A 21,361-nucleotide genomic window follows, 5' to 3' on the forward strand; every position below is an offset into this window, starting at 1 on the left:
GTGACGTCGCTATTTCACTTACCATAGTAGTTTGAGTTATTTCCAAATCTTGCGAGTCCTTCCGAACGAGTCTCCTTTGCTCGGGGCTCGCAACCACCCAATAATCGATTCAGGAGAAAAGAAGCCTGGGCGGAGAGCAGAGGTTTGGAGGGGCGAGGGCGGGGATTGCCGCTCCCGTCCGCTGAGCCTTCTGGCCTCGCGGGGCTGTGCTAGCGTCTCAGGGAGTGGGATTGGCGCGGCCCTGTGTCCTCTGCTTTGACCTCGCTCAGTCCGCCTCCCTCCTCCCTACATATGCGGCCTTTTTCAGTGTGGCGTGGAGTGTCACTTAATGTCCGTTTATCTTCCATTGCTGTTTTGTTGTTGTTTGTTTGTTTTGTAACGGGACTTTTCGGACCCTCCTAGTAGAACCGTTTTGGGACCTGAAAGAGGTAACACAAATGAGAGCCTTAAAAAGCAGTCCCTGTCCGTCGTTGTCTGATGGTCTCTTGTTAATTTCCCACGAAGCCTGTCAGGTCCCCGGATGGGGTCAGAGCTCCAGCTGCCGGGGCCCCGACCCTTCTCCCTGATCCCTGCAGGACGCTGGATGATCCCTGACGCCTTCTGACCTCTTTTTAGGAAAGCGAGGGGAGCATTTAACTTTTATGGGGGACCACAAAACGGTCAGGGTGTTTCACAGCTTTCTTTTCCCCCCAGCCCGACCTTTCTAAAAGAGCAGCAGGAAGGGACTTCTTGGCTACTGAGGGCAAAGCTCTACGTGAGTGATGCTTGGCTTTTTTCTTCGGCAGAGATGCTTACCTCAACCAAGAGGGTGTAGGATTTGTCCTTCGGGCATGGGTGTCGATAATAATTAAGCCTTAATTGGTAACTTTATTCCAAGTACTTTATACCCCAAAATACATGATCTCCACAGTGGCACTGTGGAGAGGTACAGCTTTTTTTATTTTAAAGACGGGCGTGAGACACAGGTGGAGCAGGGGTTGAAACCTAGGCAGTCCAGGTCAGAGCCTGAGTTGATTATCTCTTGAATGCATTCTCACTGAGGCAGAGAAACTAGCTGGGAGCAGGTGGAGAACGTAAGTTAGGACTTGATTGAAGGCACCTTGAGGCAAGGCTCAGGGGCTTGGACTTCTGTAGGAGTTTTTGTTTGTTTTGGCTTTTTTTTTAACCTTATCTACTATTTTCTTTCTTTTTCTTTTTTTTATTTTTTTGAGAGGAAATCTTGCTGTCTCCCAGGCTGGAGTGCAGTGGCGCGATCTCGGCTCACTGCAACCTCCGTCTCCCAGGTTCAAGCGATCCTCCTGCCTTAGCCTCCCAAGTAGCTGGGATTACAGGCGCCCGCCCCCATGCCCAGCTAAATTTTTTTGTATTTTTAGTAGAGATGGAGTTTTACCATGTTGGCCAGGCTGGTCTCGAACTGCTGACCTCAGGTGATCCACCCGCCTTGGCCTCCCTAAGTGCTAGGATTTCATTCACTTTTTAACTAATATTTCATATTGTTGTGGAGCCATTTTATTATGGAGCATTCAGAAACTAGAGAAATTGGAATGGAAAAAATTTTTTAAGTCTCCTTGAATCCAGGATATAAAGACAGTAAATGTTATATTTTGAATGCATTTCTTTGTAGCCTTTCTTTTTGATCAAAATTATTATTTATATTTTATTTGTAAACGTTCTAACAAAATTCTATTTATTTATTTGTTTGTTTGTTTGTTTATTTATTTATTTATTTATTTTTGAGACAGAGTCTCACTCTATCACCCAGGCTGGAGTGCAGTGGCCGGATCTCAGCTCACTGCAAGCTCCCCCTCCCGGGTTTACGCCATTCTCCTGTCTCAGCCTCCCGAGTAGCTGGGACTACAGGCGCCTGCTACCTCGCCCGGCTAGTTTTTTTGTATTTTTTAGTAGAGACAGGGTTTCACCATGTTAGCCAGGATGGTCTCGATCTCCTGACCTTGTGATCCGCCCGTCTCGGCCTCCCAAAGTGCTGGGATTACAGGCGTGAGCCACCGCGCCCGGCGACAAAATTCTAATATTATAAATGTGTTCCCCTTATCTGTTTAACTATGGAAACTTCCAGACACCACCAAGAGAGAATTCACTAGTGAGCTTTCAAGTTATGTCATGCTCATTCTTATTAATCTCATTGTTATTATTCCTTTGATTGTTTCCTGATATTTCAAAACATTTGATATTATTTCAGAGCTATAGAAAAGTTGCAAAACAGTATAAGAAATTCTCATGTACTCGTTTTTTCGGGGGGGGGATGGAGTTTTGCTCATGTACTCTTTAGCCAAATTTGCCAAGTGTTTACATTTTTCTTGTTTGCTTTGTTCATGTCCTATCAGCCAAATACCACTAGGAACATGCTTGTAACTAGAGACAGCTGTTTGTAACTTTCTGCAGCAAGGAAGCCCACATACTTGGGTAATCGTGGGATGGCTTGTTAAGAGCCATTTAAGAAGGGCTGGTGTAGCATTTCATATAACATGCTAGATGATAGTAGATATTATATTAAACAATATTGTTATCTGTAATTTATCAGATCTGTTAAAAGACTACTAATACTATAGTGTTATTTTTTACATAGTATTGGATAGCATATTATCTAACACCATGTAATCTAATCTGCTCCATATTTAAATTTGTTCAGTTTTTCATTTGAACTTTTTATAACTTACCCCTTCCCCACTCTCCATCTCTATCCCCAAAGTTCAATTTTGTGTTTCGTCTTTAGCTGTCACATTTCCATAGTTGCCTTTAGTCTGGAAGGATTCCACATCCTTTGTCTTTTATGTGCATTGTTGTTCGAAGAGTATAGGCAAGTTGTTTTGGAGAAAGACATTCATTTTTAGCTTGTCTGATATATTTCACCTTTAAGTTTAGATTCTCCATTATTGGTGAAGATACCACAAAAGTGTTAAGGTATCCTTTTCAATGGAACATAACAGGGTCAAGTGATATTCGTTTGTCCCTTCTTTGGCTGTTTCAACTGTGTTCGCTTAGCCAAGATCATGTCTTTCAGATTTGTCCACTGTAACGTTACTTTTTTAAAAATTATTATAAAGTTTCTCATAGGGAAATATATTATTAGTGGACAGTCTGCTGTAAATAGGAATTTCCATTTCTCCTTCATTGATTCATTCATTTGTTGAACTATAAACATTCTATCAATATGAACTCAGAATCCAACCTTATTTATTTTAATAATATATAGATTACAATTATTTTTTCCAACTCCAGTGTATTTTACATATCATAGCATTCACCCATTTCAGGTGTACAATTCAGTGACCTTTAGGAACTTTGTGGAGTAACTATCATCATAGTTCAGTTTAGATCTTTTACATCCCCCAGTTGGACTCTTCATGCTCATTTAATTTAAACTTCATTCTCACCTCAAATCTGCCTCAACCACTAATCTACTTTCTCCATATATACATTTGCCTATTCTGGACATTTCATCTGAATGGAATCATAGAATCCATGACTGACTTCTTTCACTTAACATAATGTTTCCAAGCTTCATGTATGTTGTAACATGAGTCAGTATTTCATTCCTTTACATTCTAAATAAGATTTCATTGTATGGATATGCCAAGATTTCTCTACCCATACAAGGGCCTCTTTGTTGTGTGCAGTTTTGGGTTAGTATGAATAATGCTGCTGTAAGCATTCATGTGCTAATTCATGTCCATATTGTTGGGCAGCATCCCTGGCCACCCTTTCATGTCTCTCTCTCTGCCTTCCATGGCACGTTCCAGGCACAATTCTGTCTTTGCTCGAACTGCGTAACTGAGGACTCTGCAAATTCCATGAAGTAGGCGGAAAAATGATCATATGCAACGTGAGTATGGCGTGCCTCTCTTGCTGTTCAAATTTCATCTCACTACTCATACTGTCGTGTGTTTTTCTCAGTCTTGGAAAGACTCAAGGAGAACTCAAACAGGCATTTGAGGATCTCTTCTGTGCCAGGTGCTTCCCTCTTTTCTTTCTTTCTTTTTTTTTTTTTTTTTTTTTGAGATGGAGTTTCGCTCTTGTGGCCCAGGCTGGAGTGCAATGGCATGATCTCGGCTCACCGCAACCTCCGCCTCCCAGGTTCAAGCCTCAAGTAGCTGGGATTACAGGCATGCACCACCATGCCCGGCTAATTTTGTATTTTTAGTGGAGACGGGATTTCTCCATGTTGGTCAGCCTGGTCTCAAACTCCCGACCTCAGATGATCTGCCCGCCTCGGCCTCCCAAAGTGCTGGGGTTACAGGTGTGAGCCACCAGCCCAGCCACTTCCTTTTTCTCTTTCGTTATCATCAGTGGGACACCTCTCGTCCAAGTAGTCCAATGAGTGTGGTGCAGCAAAGCACCAGCCCACTATGGCTTTGTTTGTTTAGGTTGTGTGATTGTGCTGCCATGTACCAGTTACCATAGGGCACCTTCAACTCGCTCTCATGTGGCAGGTACCAGGTCCTCACTTGGTAAGCCAGGGCTCGGGTTCTGTTGGCGGACACTGTGATGTGACCGATGCTGGTGTGGTTTACCATAGTCAAGACAGGAGGGTCACTGTGGTTGGTGACAGAATAAATCCAAAGCAGATCAGGTGACCTGAAGTGGCCACAGCTTGGGAGAACCTGAGTGTGCTGTGCTCTGCCACCACATCCTTGTGGAAACAACAGATTGACAGATGTTGAATAGGCGGAGGGCTGAGGTGGTGCAGCGACCCAGTCTGTCCCTGCCCTGAGGCTACTACCACTGCAGACATCCATTCCCCTGGTTGCTTGACTCAGACCTTTGTGCCTCAGTTGTTCAGTCAGGAAGGGAGCCCATGTCCTGTACAAAAAGACGTGCCTGCTAGTGATACCCACCCAAATGGAAAGCTCAGTAATCTTCAGCACCATTAGAGGGACCCTAACACCCTGGTGTTCCATGGTCTCATCCTTCAACCCTCTGAGATCCCACGGAAGTCTGGGATTTCCAGGGAAGCATTGCCTCCAAATGAGAGTCAGGGAGAGCTTTGTCTGGTACTGTGGTGACCTGAATTGCGAACCATACCAGAATGTGTACTCTAAAAGGAAAAAGAATGGATGAGAACACTGAGATTGGGGTCTCACAGGCACAGCCTAATCATGTTGGCCAGGTTGGTCTTGAACTCCTGACCTCAGGTGATCCGTCCACCTTGGCCTCCCAAAATGCTGGAATTACAGGAGTGAGCCAACGCACCCAGCTGAATGTACCATTTGCCTGTGATAGTAGAGCTTTACCACTTATCAAATGGAGCCTGCCCAACTTTATACGTAGGGTGAATAGGGGCCCAGGTGAGAATGGGCAGTTTATGTCACATGTGTACTCCAGCGATAAGATGCACTATCCCCATCAGTGCCCAATAGCAAGCAAAGAATTGCCATTTATACAAGCATCCCTTGTGGCTGCCTTAGGCAACATATCCAAAATTTCAGAGACTGGTGCACCTTATTGTCAACGTTTTGTTTTCACAGACTCTAGTCAGTACACATGCAGGTTATGGACCTTGTACCTTCATTGGACTAGCATGCTCTGAAGGTGTAAAGGCACTGTCTGGGCCTTGGCTGGTTGAATGGCTTCCAAGGCCTGCTACTACAAAGGGTCCCATTCAAAGTTGACGGCTTTGCCACTCAGTGTCTATGGGGCTAAATGAACACCAAGTGGGCTATGTGCTTTCTGCAGTACCCAAAGGCCTATTGGCTGATGAGTCTCCGTTCCATTAGTGGGTGCTGACAGGCTTAAGACTTTTTGCTTGCCTGTATCTGGGATATTTGTTTGGCTTCTCATCCATGTGACATTGGCATTCAGCCTTCCATAGTCGGCTGTTCCTCTCCATGCCCTGGAGGTCTGTCTGACCAGCTAAAAAACTGGGCTGTTAGTTACATTTTGACCTGGTTGGTGTAACATTTTTCTCTGTGGCAAGTAATTCCTGAACTAACGAAGTAATGTCTTGTTCTCCACTTACCATGCAGCAGTGCTTTTGCTGAACCCACCGGGGCTTAGGTGGCTTAGGTGGTAGGCAGGAATGGATATGCCCCACTGTTATGATTCAAAAATTACGTGCAAGGACACATTTCCCCTGAGGCAGCGGCGATGTTCTGTGTCTGAACAGCCCAAATGCCACTGCTTCTAATACACTCAGCAGTGGGGACCACAGTCACTGACACCTGAAGTAGCCCAAAGGATTCACCCCCAAATATAAGCACCACAAGCAGACAGGCATCATGAGTCACTGAGTTCTTCCTAAAAGCTTTGATGTCATTAGTTTCATTTTTCCCCTAAGAAATATTAATATTTGAATTCCTCCCTCTCTTTTTCCCTCTTTTTTTTTTTTTTTTGAGGCAGAGTTTCACTCTTGTTACCCAGGCTGGAGTGCAATGGCAATCTCAGCTCACTGCAACCTCCGCCTCCTGAGTTCAAGCGATTCTGCTGACTCAGCCTCCCGAGTAGCTGGGATTACAGGCATGTGCAACCATGACAGGTTAATTTTGTATTTTTAGTAGAGATGGGGTTTCTCCATGTTGGTCAGGCTCGTCTCAAACTCCCGAACTCAGGTGATCCGCCTGCCTCAGCCTCCCAACGTGCCAGGATTACAGGCATGAGCCACGGCACCCGGCCTTCTCTCTTATCTTGATAGGAATGGTGAAGACCCAGAGACCGGCTTCATCCCTCATTGTGCTGTTCTTTTTGGGATAGAAAAATCTGTCCTCCTTCACCAACAATCCGGGATAGCCAAAATAGCATGTCCTCATGATATTGCCTATACCTGTCCTGCAGATCGTGAGTCTCTCTTTCTCGAAGGCCCACATCATGCTTATTGGCTCCCTTCTTCTTAGCTGCCTCAGAGACTTTCTGATAACCCACTTCACCCACTTCCAGAGCCCTCTGGCCCCAGGAATATGTGATTACTTAAAAACCCCACAGTCAGTATATTACATGCCATGCTCCCCTGTTTTCATTTGCCATCCTCTCTTTCTGAATCCATGCAGCCAGCTCACATCTATAGAGGGGTGACCTGTGTACCACTTATCACTCTGTTTTTTCCCATAAATCATGCAGCTTCTTTCCAGCTCCTGTGCCCCCAAGCTGCCATTACTGCCCTGGACCACAAGCTGGGGGGCATTACTGCTCCCCCTTTGCTAATGCATGGTTCTGTCGGACCGGACCCTGCTGTGCCAATTCTGTGGAGCAGGTTCACGGGTTACCAACGTACATGAGTTCAGTAGAAGGGTACACTCAATACACAACTAATTACATAAAGCAGATTTATTGCTTACAGGTAGGCAGCAAGGAAGAACAAAAACCTGCAGTTCCCTGTGAGTCAGTCCCCCAAGGCTCAAGAAAGCTGCCTGGAGTGGATAGAGTCTGAATTGCAAGCGACCCATTTGCACCTCAGCCGAGGCACCCCAAGAGGCAACGTGTCCTGGATTATGTGCCTCAGGGGCAATATAGCTTACTGGGAAGTTCCTCCCTCACTTGAGATGTTATCTTCCCTAGGAAGGACACATACATTGCATTTGTAGCACATTCTATGGTTATTATTGAGAGCTATGAGCAAGAAGGTGGGCAGAGTCAATCTAAGGTAATACTGAAAATTGCCCAGTTACCTAAAACTTGTTTGTTGGGCAAATAGTAAAGAAATGTGATAGCATCCGGGGTTAGAATATGAGAGAGAACAGCCGGGCGTGGTGGCTCAAGCCTGTAATCCCAGCACTTTGGGAGGCCAAGACGGGTGGATCACGAGGTCAGGAGATCGAGACCATGCTGGCTAACACGGTGAAACCCCATCTCTACTAAAAAATACAAAAAACTAGCCGGGCGAGGTGGCGGGCGCCTGTAATCCCAGCTTCTCGGGAGGCTGAGGCAGGAGAATGGCGTGAACCTGGGAGGCGGAGTTTGCAATGAGCTGAGATCCGGCCACTGCGCTCCAGCCTGGGCGACAGAGCCAGACTCCGTCTCAAAAAAAAAAAAAGAATATGAGAGAGAACAATGAGTGTTATCAAACCAGGTTGGGACTGAATTACTAAATGTTGCAGGAGCAATAGGCAAGATTCATTGAAACTTATATATATGAAGCCCAGGATGCAGCATTTAGAGTTTTAGAGGGTTACTTACAAGTAGACTCAATGAGTGCACAAAGTAAAAATATAGGACCTCATTTTCTTTCTATTCTTTTTTGTTTGTTTGTTTTTGAGACGGAGTTTCGCTCTTGTTGCCCAGGCCGGAGTGCAGTGGTGCAATCTTGGCTCACTGCAACCTCTGCCTCCCAGGTTCAAGTGATTCTCCTGCCTCAGCCTCATTTTCATCATTGCATTTCTGGTGGAGCTCAGGAAAATCAGTCATTGTCAGGACACAAACAGAATAAGTAGTAAATCTGTAAGCTGACCTGTGTCTCAAGATCCAAAACAACTTTACACTTGTCCCTTGTGCCAGTGCAATGCTGCTATTTACCAATAGTCCTTGGCTATAAGATCAAGGTGACATCTGCTTGATGTTGTAGGAGGCAGTGACCTTCAAGGACGTGGCTGTGGTGTTCACTGAGGAGGAGCTGGGGCTGCTGGACCCTGCCCAGAGGAAGCTGTACCAAGATGTGATGCTGGAGAATTTCAGGAATCTGCTCTCAGTGGGTGAGGACAGGCACCCTCTGTAATGGAATGTCAGACCCCAGGAATGGTTTTGTATCCTAGGGTTTTCAAGTTTGAGTGTGCAGTGAGAACCTACATTTCCAGTAAATTTTGCCTAGCTATTAGGTTGGTGCAAAAGTAATTGTGGTTTTTGTCATTGGAAGTAATGGTACACCACAATTACGTTTGCACCAACATGATATTACCTTGAACGTGTCGGGATTAAGCATGTGACTTTGCCTGTTCACAGGGCATCAACCATTCCATGGAGATACTTTCCACTTCCTAAGGGAAGAAAAGTTTTGGGTGATGGAAACAACAAGCCAAAGAGAAGGGAATTCTGGTAAGAACCAAGCAGTTGTGTGTCCCTGCATGTGATTCCTGTCTGTTTTACTTCTGTCCATGCCCATTTCCAGCATTTTGGGGTAAATGGCCGAACCTGTTTCCTGGATTATTACAACCTCCTCCTGCTGATGCCCCTGCTCCCACCCTTCCCACCATGCCATCTGTTCTCATGGTAGCCAAAGTGATCCTTAGGAAGTGGAAGTCACATTGCCATTACTCAGCTCAAAAGCCTTTCTCGCTTCTTGTTTTTATTAGTGTTACAACCTCTTTAAGTGACTTTTGTAGACCCTGTGATCTGCTCTTCATCCCATACTGCCTGACTGCATCTCCTGTCCTCTCCCACTTGCTCCATCTTTTCCAGGCACATTGTCCTCCCTGCTGTTTCTCTATCCTGCCAAGGACATCGTATTGCCTGTTGTGGCCAGTGATGTAAAACTCAGCAGATTGAACAAGAAACACTTATCTTTCTCTTCTGTAGGCCTGAAGTCTGACACATCTCACTGGGCAAAAATCAAGCTGTCTTAGGGCTTTGTTCCTTTCTGGATATTCATGGGGAGAAGACTTCATTTTGGTTTACCAGTCTCTAGGCACTGACTACACTCCTTGACTCTTGTTTCCTTTCCTCCATCTTCAAAGGCAACTACGTTGCATCTCTGACCATTCCACTATAGTCACGCTCCCTCTGCCACTCTTCTTATACCTTCCTCTTTCACCTTTCAGGCCCCTTGTGATAGTATTCATCAATCCTGGATGATTCAGGATGACCCTTCCACTTTCTGCTTAGCTGGCTAGTGACCTCAATGGCATCTTAATCTCCCTTGCTGTGGAACGTAATATGGTCATAGGTTCTGAGGATTGGATGTAGACATCTTTCAGGAATGATTATTTTCTCTACCACAAAAGATTCTACCTCCGAACCCTCACTTGCTCTTCTCTCGGATTGGAATACACTGTCCCCACAAAATTTACTGACCCCTCTTTTAGTTTATGCAGCTCTCTGCTCAGTTTTAATATCATAGGAGAGGTCGTCTCTAAGCACCTTATTGAAAATACTATCCTATCTTGACTCTTCTTGGCCTGCATGTGTTGCGTCTCATGTATTTTCGTCTACTGATAGATCACCTCTCCCCTTTACAATGTAGTCTCCTGAAGGCATTTATCTGTTTCTTTATGACTGCGTCTTCAGCACCTAGAATACTCCTGGTACATGGCAGGTATCTGTAAATATTTGGTATTCTTGTGAATGAATTAATGGATGAGAGGCCTTGACTGTCTGTAAGAATCATGGAGATAGCTAATAAGTGACAGATATACCAGAGTGAATGTTATATAGTCATGCCTTGGTAACCATGGGGTTTGATTCCAGGACCCCCTTGTGGATACCAAAAGCCAAGGATGCTCAAGTCCCTTCTACATGTAAAGTATTTGTGTACACCCTACGTACATCCTCTCATATACTTTAAGTCATGTCTAGATTAGGTATAACACCAAATGCAATGCCTACCCATTGCTTTATTCACATGGATTCAATGTATAGGACTCAATGTGAGAAATTCAAGTTTTGCTGTGTGGAACTCTGTGGAATGTTTTTTTTTTCCAAATACTTCTGATACACTGCTGGTTGAATCCATGTATACTGAACCCACAGATATGGAGGCTGACTGTATGTTGCAGGACAGTTTTTTTTTTTTTTTTTTTTTTTTTTTTGTCTGTGTATGGCTGCTTATTCAATTTTGACTTTCTTAGATTCTCTTGACATGGTTGGTTTTCTGTGTGTTCTGTTAACCCACATCCTGTGGAAACTTTCAAGCATGGTTTACATGACCACACTGAGAAACATGCCTTCCATGGGGCTTACCCTGGAACTTTCCATAAGGACCATGTTTATGTCTGTGAGAAATCCTTTATATCTGTGAGCTGAATGTTGCTTATATTTCTGCATGTTTTTCTTCAAAAAATGTGATGTCTATTTCTGCATCTTTGTACAAATTTAATTGTCAAAATGTGAAGGAATATAGATTTTACAGAAATTTTTATTTATATTTACAGAGATATAGTGTTGTATCTTCATCTGGTGAACTTTATGACCTGAAAGGAATTGGGAAACTGCTCTCAAAATAGAAACCTCCCAAAGGATACTCTCCCTTCTCTTTAAAGACTGCTTATTTATAAGTGACAGCATATTAAATATATCCATGTACTACTGTGTACTGACAGGTACATACTTACCAATTAATATTTTCCAAGATTCTTTCCATTGGAAAAATTTGGAAGTTATCTTTCCATTGGAAAAATTTACCTAATTCAGGACTTGGTAATATCCTGACAAAGTTCTAAACATTTTGTGAGCATGAGCCGTAGTAAGAAACACACCTTTCAATGTAACCCAGACAAACATTTTTCATGTGTGTAGATGTGTGTGAGTGGCTTTAGTAAGCAATTCATGTAATGACATTTTTCCTGCTTGTCATAATGCTGCAATAATTTTCATTCTAGTTCTTTTTTTGTAAATGTTTATTGTGGGTTTTAACTTTATTTCAGCTCACTGAGGCATAGTCTTGAGTATAAAAAGTTATAATGCCTGTTTACGTCATAGGCTTCCTTTTCATTCCATATGATTCTTAACAACTTTGATCATCTGCTCAGGAGCATCCCCCTTTGTGAACCCCTGGAAGGACAGCCTTTCAGATTCCCCTCAGAACTACAGTTGTCTGTCCCTGTACTCTTTCAGATAACCAAGTTACTGTCCATATCAAAACAGAAAAATAAGATTAAGTGTTTTTATATATGTATAAAATTATTGTGGGGGAATACTTTGAATGTATAGATATTAAACACTCTGAGGTGTTTGGTGTTTAGCATTGTGAACAGTTCAACCAACTATGAAGTTTAGTGGGACATTTTACAGAGGACTGCTCTCACTTCACATCAAGTGAACATTCGGCAGCTTTTCAAAACTATCTTCATGTTTAGTAATTTGCTAGAAAGACTCTTAGAATTCACTGAATGCTTTTATCCTCACAGTTACAGATTCTTACAGGGAAAACATGCATATTATCATTAACCAAGAGAGAAACCAAATAAGATAGAGTCCAGGGAAGTACCAAATCCTTATTTTCTATTGTATTCTCCCAGTGGAGTGGGGTTTGTTACATTGCCAGGATTAGCATGTGACTTAGACACAGATAACTCCCAATCAGGGAAACTTACCTGAGTGCTGGGATCCAGAGTAATTATTGGGGCTCCATTACATAGCCATAATTGGTTGGTTGATTCCCATGTGGTTATTTAGTCTCCTGGTTCACTGATTCCCTGTGAGGTAAAGCTCCTCCATGAATCACACTGATGTTCTTTCTGATGTGAGCAGTGCCACCCCCCATGCCCCAAAGGAGGGGCCAGTCACAACCACAAATAATATTGTTTCACTATCCAGAGTTGCCCAGGTTTTACCTTCAAGCAAAGAGACTCTCCTCAGGCATGACACTGCAAGATCCTAGAGATTACCTCTCAGATGCTGACAACGTCCTGACCTCTTTCAAGTTAGGTTAACTTCTTTGTAAGGATGTATGACAGACAAATATATAAACTATGTATTCTGTTATTGCATCTCCTTAAAGTTCCTTTGGATTCATATTTCACTATGTATGTAATATTTTAGCTTTATGATATACCACACATTTTAGACTGACTAAAAAATTCACTAGAAATAGCAACAAGTGAAGTGTATATATTAATTTTTTTAAACAAGTATTTTATTTCTATCCAGAATTTTACATATGAGACATGGTGTGGTTCTAAGTTGGTCTCATGCAAACCAGAAACCAGAAACCAGGGTGCACTTGGAAAACAGAAAATGAATGTTCATTAAATCCCACATCCTAAGTGTGAAGTCTTGAAAACACTGAACAAAGACTTTACTTGTCCACATGTCTCGTTTGGTGTTTTTTGTTTGTTTGTTTCTGTTTTTTGGTTGTTTTTTTTTTGAGACAGAGTCTCACTCTGTTGCCCAGGCTGGAGTGCAATGGCCTGATCTTGGCTCACTGCAACCTCTGCCTCCCAGGTTTAAGCAATTCTCCTGCCTCAGCCTCCTGAGTAGCTGGGATTACAGGTGCATGCCACCACGCCTGGCTAATTTTTGTATTTTTAGTAGAGATGGGGCTTCAACATGTTGGCCAGGATGGTCTCGAACTCCTGACCTCATGATCCACCTGCCTCAGCCTCCCAAAGTGCTGGGATTACAGGTGTGAGCCACCGTGCCCAGACTACTTGTCCACATGTCTTAATTCTGTGTCCTTATAGGCAAAAGCCAAACTGAAATGGAGACTGTTCCAGAAGCAGGAACACATGAAGAATTTTCCTGCAAGCAAATTTGGGAACAAATTGCAAGTGACTTAACCAGGTCTCAAGATTCCACCATAAATAACTCTCAGTTATTTGAACAAGATGACGGCTCCTCCCAGATTGAGGGAAGACTGTCTGGAGTTCACACAAGAGAAAAACCTTCCCAGGGTGGAAAGTGTAAACAGTCCTTCAATGATGTTTCCATCTTTAATCTTCCTCAGCAGTTATATTCAGGAGAGAAGTCTCATACCTGTGATGAGTGTGGAAAAAGCTTCTGTTACCTCTCAGCCCTTCATATTCATCAGAGAGTCCACATGGGAGTGAAATGCTATAAGTGTGATGTGTGTGGTAAGGAATTTAGTCAGAGCTCACGTCTGCAAACTCATCAGAGGGTCCACACTGGAGAGAAACCATTCAAATGTGAGCAGTGTTGGAAAGGCTTCAGATGTAGATCAGCGCTTAAAGTTCATTGCAAATTACACACGAAAGAGAAACCTTATAATTGTGAGAAATGTGGGAAGGCCTTCATGCACAATTTCCAGCTTCAGAAACATCAGAGAATTCATACTGGGGAGAAGCCATTCAAATGTGAAATATGTGGTAAGAGCTTCTGTCTTAGGTCAAGTCTTAATAGGCATTGCATGGTTCACACAGCAGAGAAACTGTACAAATCTGAAAAGTATGGAAGAGGTTTCATTGATAGGCTAGATTTGCATAAGCATCAGATGATTCATATGGAACAGAAACCATATAATTGTAAAGAATGTGGGAAGAGCTTCAAATGGTCCTCATATCTTTTGGTCCATCAGCGAGTCCACACTGGAGAAAAGCCATACAAATGTGAGGAGTGTGGGAAGGGCTACATTAGTAAATCAGGTCTTGACTTCCACCATAGAACCCACATGGGAGAGAGATCTTACAACTGTGATAACTGTGGGAAGAGCTTTAGACATGCTTCTAGTATTTTGAATCATAAGAAACTCCACTGCCGAAGAAAACCATTGAAATGTGAAGACTGTGGAAAGAGGCTTGTACACCGGTCATACCGTAAAGATCAACAAAGAGACTACAGTGGAGAAAACCCATCCAAATGTGAGGACTGTGGGAAGCGCTACAAGAGGCGCTTGAATTTGGATATAATTTTATCATTATTTTTAAATGACATATAAGTTATACATGTTTGTGGAGTGTGAATTTGATACATGTATATAATGTATGCTGATTAAATCAGTTTAATTTGTGTATCACCTGAAACATTTATGATTTGTGTTGGAAAAATTGAACATCTATTTTTTGGATTTGAAAACAAGTTACTGTTGATTATAGTCACCTATAGGGCTGTAGAACATTAGAAGTGAAGTAGTGAGGAGTTTTTTTGTTTTTGGTTTTGTTTTGTTTTGTTTTGTTTTGAGACGGAGTCTCGCTCTATCGCCCAGGCTGGAGTGCAGTGGTGCGATCTTGGCTCACTGCAAGCTCCGCCTCCCGGGTTCAGGCCATTCTCCTACATCAGCCACCCGAGTAGTAGGGACTACAGGTACCCACCACCAAGCCCGGCTAATTTTTTGTATTTTTTAGTAGAGATGGGGTTTCACCATGTTGGCCAGGATGGTCTCAATCTCCTGACCTCGTGATCCGCCCGCCTCAGCCTCCCAAAGTGCTGAGTAGTGCGGAGTTTTGAATAAAGTTACGGGATCAAGGGCCAGGGTTCTAGAGAGAGGAAAAGAGAAGGAGAGAGATTTTTCTTGGGACTGGAACCCGAATGAACTTAGTCCAGGGGAGGAGTGCAGTCCCTCCCACTGCTTGCCAGGTTGATCAGACCTGCAAAGTCAACCTTCTCAATTCATCCTGCATGGATGTCTATTCAGGTGACTTGGATCAGTAAGACAGGGAAACTTTCCACCCATTCCTCATGGATGTCTATTCAGGCAACACAAGCCAGTAAGGATTAGGAAAGGACAGGCAAAGCACCCTGAGTGAGAAAAAAAGATAGGAAGAGGAAAAGAGAGAAAGAAAAAAGGGAAGGGATTGACTGGACATGGTGGCTCATGCCTGCAATCCCAGCATGAGAGGCCAAGGCGGGCAGATTGCTTGAGTCTAGGAGTTTAAGACCAACCTGGGCAACATGAGGAAACCCTGTCTCTAAAAAAATACAAAAATTAGCCGGGCATAGTGGCACATGCCTGTAGTATCAGCTACTTAGGAGGCTGAGGAGGGAGGATCACTTGAGCCTGGGAGGCAGAGGTTGCAGTGAGCTAAGATCACATCACTGCACTCTAGCCTGGGTGACAGTGAGACCCTGTCTCAAAAAGAAAGAAAATCATTGGCTGGTAGGGTGAAGTGGTCCCAATCCCTGTTGGACTGAACAAAGGAGGACAAACACGGGAATAAAGATAAAGACAAAAGAGTATATTTAGAAGAGGTCAGAAGGCTTCTTGCTTCTAGTGAACAAGAGCCATGAGCTTCTAAATCCCTTTGTATTTATTTAGCCAAGGAGATAGGGAGAAGGAGGTGGTTGGCAGTCAGCTGCTTGACTTGGTGCAGGCCTGCACGACTGCGTTCTCTGAACAGTAGTCTGCAGATGTTCCAGTAGATAACCTCAAGGAGCACAGCACCAGGGAGTGTTTGAACCCAGCATACCTTCTGGCAGCAGGCGCAGATGTGAGTTTGCTCACATCCTGCATTCATGATAAACAGTGTGCTGTTTGATCATACAGCCTTACTGGAGTGCTGAGTTGGTCACGATCCTCTGGCTTTCGGCCCTCTACAGCAGAGGCAGAGGCAAGGAGGTCCGTGAGGCTGGAGAAAGCCACCCGTTGTGGTAACACTGAATCAAAAGTTCAGTCAGGTGATTTTCAATTGTGAAGAAATCTTGTGCAGCAGTCCTGTCAGCTCACATGTCTTCCCCCTCAGGGAGAGAAAGCCCCCCCCCACCATGCCCCATGATCCTAGACAAATCCGCAAAGAATTTGCCACCAACCACAGGTTCCTGGGCTCTCTGCAACAGAAATTGAAATGAGGCTGAAAGGGTTTTCCCAGACAAGCTTTCGTTGGAGCTTATGCCAGGACATAAGGGAGGCAGCACAAGAGAGAATCTCCTGACTCCTTTCAAAGAGTTCATAGGATTGTTTATTTGGCAAAGTGTGGGAATTAACATCAGGAATAGGATTTGAAACCTGGACTGGGCAAAGCACATGACTGGTAGGGCATGCAGGTCAGTATTACCTGGTTGCAATGGTTATCTTGTGTAATGGGCCACCTGGTGGTCTGGGTGGTGGCAACAAGGCTGTAAATCAATTGTTTAGCATTTCATCCCAAAATGAGACACTCTACAACTTTGGTTATCACCCAAGGCCAGTTCCTGGAATTCTTAGCTGTGAGGTAGAGGTGTGGGTTTTGTGATCATTGGGGATGCATGAAAGAACACTGTAGTCAGGGTGAACTGAAGCCAAGCCCTGTCTCTACTCTGTCAATAGAACTCAGAAGAATTCTATTGCAAGTGAAGAAAAGGGTGACTGAAATCACCTAACACAGAGTCACAGCCCCAAAATCAAATCCAAGACATGTCCAGTTTACAAATCTACATTCATTTACATGAAAGGGAGGCCAATACTGGATGAGAATAGACCCTACCACATTTCAGAGTTCTCCACAGGAAACTATGGCCATGAACCTGTGTGTCTATGTACTCAAAAGGAGAAATAATCACTCTTTTTGACAATGACTGAATCTTTATTGTCAAATGGCACATTAATGTGATGATTGGACCTGGTAAGGAAAAAGTAGAATGTAATCTAGATATATTTGTAAGACACATGCATGTCAGAAGGAGAGAATAAGTCCTATAAATATTCATAGGACTTCCACCTCTGAAATTTCCATGAGTTCACTGATGCAGAACTATTGAGATATTCCTTCTAGGATAGGCATGGTGATCACGCCTGTAATCTCAGAACTTTGGGAGGCCAAGGTGGGGGATCACTTGAGGTAAGAAGTTTAAGACTAGCCTGGCCAACATGATGAAACCCCGTCTTTACTAAAAATACAAAAATTAACTGGGCATGGTGGTGGGTGCCTATAATCCCAGCTGCTTGGGAGCCTGAGGCAGGAGAATCGCTTGAACCCAGGAGGCAGAGATTGCAGTGAGCCAAGATTGCACCACTGCACTCCAGCCTTGGTGACAGAGTGAGACTGTCTCGAAAAAATAAATAAAGATATTCTTTCTAATCTAAGGTGTAGGGCAAGTAGCATATGATGCTTCCTAAAACCCAAAAAAGGTTTCCCAATGCCCAGTGGCCCTGCTCAGCTATTGGAGGCTACTTATTCTTCATTGCAGTGTACTACTCTGCTTTTTATGAATGACCTGAAATCATTTTGCCTCAGTTCAGACAAGGTTGTGCAGTATGTCCCAGCTGTCATATAAACTTCTCTTCCAGTAGGATCCTATGATCCAGGAAAGCCACAAGTGACTGAAATATCCGAAACAGATAGTGATGTTTGGAGCAAGTGACTGGCCACAACTGATGAATCAAAACACAAACACATAGAATTTTGTAGTGAAGCCCTGAAATCCTCTACATATCTTTACTCTCTTGCTCGTTTTATTTTTGATTTTGTTTTGTTTGTTTGTTGTACAGATGGGGTCTTGCTTTGTTGCCCGGGCTGGTCTTGAACTCCTGGCATCAAGCAGTCCTCCCACTTAGTAAAGACAGAGCACTTAACCATGGGCTACCAAATTAGCATGTGAGCCAAGCTTTCCATTATGAATTGGGTGGTGCTGGCCCCTCTATATCTTTAAATTGTATGTGCACATTGGTATTATGTTTGGAAGTGGTATATATGAGATTGGGTTGGAGCAGGTCCTGAAGCCACAGGTAAGTGCCCCTAAGGCCCATTGTTCCTATTCCTGCTACGTTACCATCAGAATGAGTGAACATGAAGATAAGTCATAGGAAATTATTGTGTCTCAGAAGCAAAAAAAAAAAAAAAAAAAAAAAGAAAAAAGAAAAAGAGATGAGTAAAAATACACAAAACCCAAGTCACCATATATGCATTATAGGTGTCCTAGGAGGAGAGAGAAAAAGTCAAAGAGAGCTTTACAGAAATAAAGGCTGAAAACTTCTCAAATATTAAGAACACATTATTCTGCAAATCCAAGCTCAATGAATTTCACATAAGATAAAATCAAAGAGACCCAAATGAGACATATTATTAAGAATTATTGGAGGACAAAGACAAACGAAAATTTTGACAGCAGCAAGTCCAAAACGACTTGTCATGTACAAAGAATCTTCAATAAGATGTCAGCAGATTTTCAGCAAACATCTGAGGACAGATGATGTATTCTCTGCTGAAAAAACCCAAAAACACACAGTTGTCTACTGAGAATTCAATATTCAGCAAAACTGTCCTGCAAACATGAGAGATAAATTAATACTTTTGTAAAGAAACAAAAGCCGAGAGACTCCATTACCAGAAGACAATTTATATGAGAAGTTATAAAGGGATGTCATCAAGTTGAAGTGAAAGGATGCTATACAACAACTTGAAACCACATGAAAACATAAACATCTAAAGTAAATAAAATTACATGAACGATGTAAAAACCACTATTTTTATAATTTTAATTTTTACTCCACTTTTTATTTCGTACCCTATGTAATAGGAAAATGCATAAAAATGATTGTGAATGGGTACACAATATGTGAATGGGTACACAATATATATAGTTGTAATACATTATACCAGTCACATAACGTGAAGGGAGGCAGAAGTTGTGAAGGAGTAGCGTTTTTACCTGTGACTGAAGTTAAGTTGGTATCGATTTTAAATAGATGGTTATAACTTTAGACGTAGCATGTAGAATGTTATGTTTCTTCAAATGAAAATATCAGTGAGACACACAAAGGGAAATGAGAAGAGATTCAAAATGTATCACTACAGAAAAAAGACTCAACATAAAGGAAGGCAGTAATGGAGGAAATTGGGGGGCAAAAAGGCAGTAAGACATTTGAAAAATAACAAAATGGTAAAACCTGTCCTACATATAATGAGTTTAGTGTAAATGAATGAAATTCCTCAACCAAAAGATGTTGACTGGCAAAATCATTGAAAAAACATTATCCAAGTGTATGCTCTGCACAAGGGATATGCTTAAATCTAATGATATGCATAGATTGAAACCGAAAGGATGAAAAAAGTTATTCCATATAAATAGTAATAAAAAGAGAGCAAGCGTGGCTTTACTAAGGGCTAAATTAGACTTTAAGTGAAAAATTGTTAGAAGAGACCAAGAAGAACATTGTATATTACTAAAAGAATGATTTCACCAAGAAGATATAACAATTATAAACATATGTGCACCAAACATCAGAGTTTCTAATTATATGAAGCAAATACAGAATTGAAGAGAGAAGTAGCTACCCAATAATACAGTTGACTGTGAGCCACATGGATTTTAACTGCATAGGTACACTTACATGTGATTTTTTTTCAACCAAACTCAGATTGAAAATATAAGATTCATGGGATGTGAAACTCACATATATGAAGGGCCAAGTTTTTATATACATTGGCTCTACAGGGCTGATTGCAAGACTTGAGTATGTATGCATTGTGAAATACCAGGGTTCTTGGAACCAATCCCCCACATATACTAAGGGTCAACTGTACTAGGACACTTCATACCTCACTTTCAAATAGCCAGACCAAAGGTAAGTAAGAAAATAGAGGATTTGAAGAACATTATACACAAAATTGACCTAAAACACATATATGGAATAACCCACACAACAACAACAGAATATATATTTTCTCATTTGCACATGGAATATTCTCCAGGATAGCTATATATTGGGCCATGAATCAAGTGTTAATAAATTTTAATACAATAAAATACATTTTTCAATTACAATCTAGATCACAAAAACTAGAAATGATAGCAGCAAGAAAAGTGAAAATTCACAAGTATGTGGAGACTAAACACATTCTTAAATAACCTATATGTCAGAGTAAATTAGAAGGGAAATTAGAAAATATATGGAGACCCTTGAAAATAAAAACAATGTGCCAAAATTTATCAGATGAGATAAAAGCAGTAGTAGGTGGGATATTTGTACCTGTAAATGCTTATATTAAAGAAAGAAATATCTTAAATTCATGACCTAATTTTATATTCATGAACTACAAAAGGGCAAAGAATTTGAACCAGAAAGCTAGTAGAAGGAAAGAAATAATACTGATTAAGCAATGACAAATGGAGAATAGAAAAACAGAAAATTAACCAAACTGAGAGCTGGTTATTCCAGAAGATTAAGAAACTTGAGAAACCTATAGTTAGATTTACTAAAAAATAGAGAAGCCTCAAGAAACAAAATTTACACACAAAAATGTGAACATTACTGCAAATTTTAGAGAAAAATGATTATAATAGAGCACTATCTGCAATTGTAAGCCAACAAATTGTACCACCTAGATGAAATAGACAAATCCCTTAAAACATATACCCTACCAAAAATGAATCACGAAGACAGAAAATCTGAGTAGATCCTTAACTAGTAAGGAGATTTAATCAGTAACCCAGAGCCTCCCAACAAAGAAAGGCCAAAATTAGGTGGCTTCACTGGTTAATTCTTCCATTTAAAAAAATTTTTATTTTTATTTTTAATGACCCTTATTTTACTTAGAAGTATTCCAAACATTTAAGGAACATTTAGCACCATCACTCCTCAACCTCTTCCCAAAAATGCAAGAGGACGGAACACTTCCTAGTTCCTTCTCTGAGGCCAGGATTACTATGGTACCAAACCAGACAAAGACATTGCATGAAAATTATACACCAACATCCCGTATGAATACTGATGCAGACTCTACCATAAAATACCAGCAAAATTCAGCAGTATATTAAAAGGATTATACTCAATGACCAAACATTTATTTCTGGAATGCAAATATAATTTCTGACTCAACATACAAATATTAATGTATTATGCTACATGAACAGATTGAAAGATATAAAAATATAATCCACATGATCATGTCAG

At 41.9% G+C, this 21,361-nt stretch overlaps 1 protein-coding gene across 1 annotated transcript; it reads left to right on the forward strand.

Moving 5' to 3' along the window:
* Positions 1–10: 10 nt before the first annotated feature.
* On the forward strand, positions 11–14,576 carry ZNF222 (zinc finger protein 222). Its single transcript, XM_010372460.2, has 5 exons — positions 11–142; positions 3,762–3,844; positions 8,513–8,639; positions 8,887–8,979; positions 13,281–14,576. The coding sequence occupies exons 2-5, from the start codon at positions 3,830–3,832 to the stop codon at positions 14,489–14,491; spliced, it is 1,446 nt and encodes a 481-aa protein (XP_010370762.2). The 5' UTR covers positions 11–142; positions 3,762–3,829; the 3' UTR covers positions 14,492–14,576.
* Positions 14,577–21,361: the final 6,785 nt, after the last annotated feature.

Source organism: Rhinopithecus roxellana, chromosome 12 (assembly GCF_007565055.1).
Source record: "Rhinopithecus roxellana isolate Shanxi Qingling chromosome 12, ASM756505v1, whole genome shotgun sequence".
Taxonomy (NCBI): domain Eukaryota; kingdom Metazoa; phylum Chordata; class Mammalia; order Primates; family Cercopithecidae; genus Rhinopithecus; species Rhinopithecus roxellana.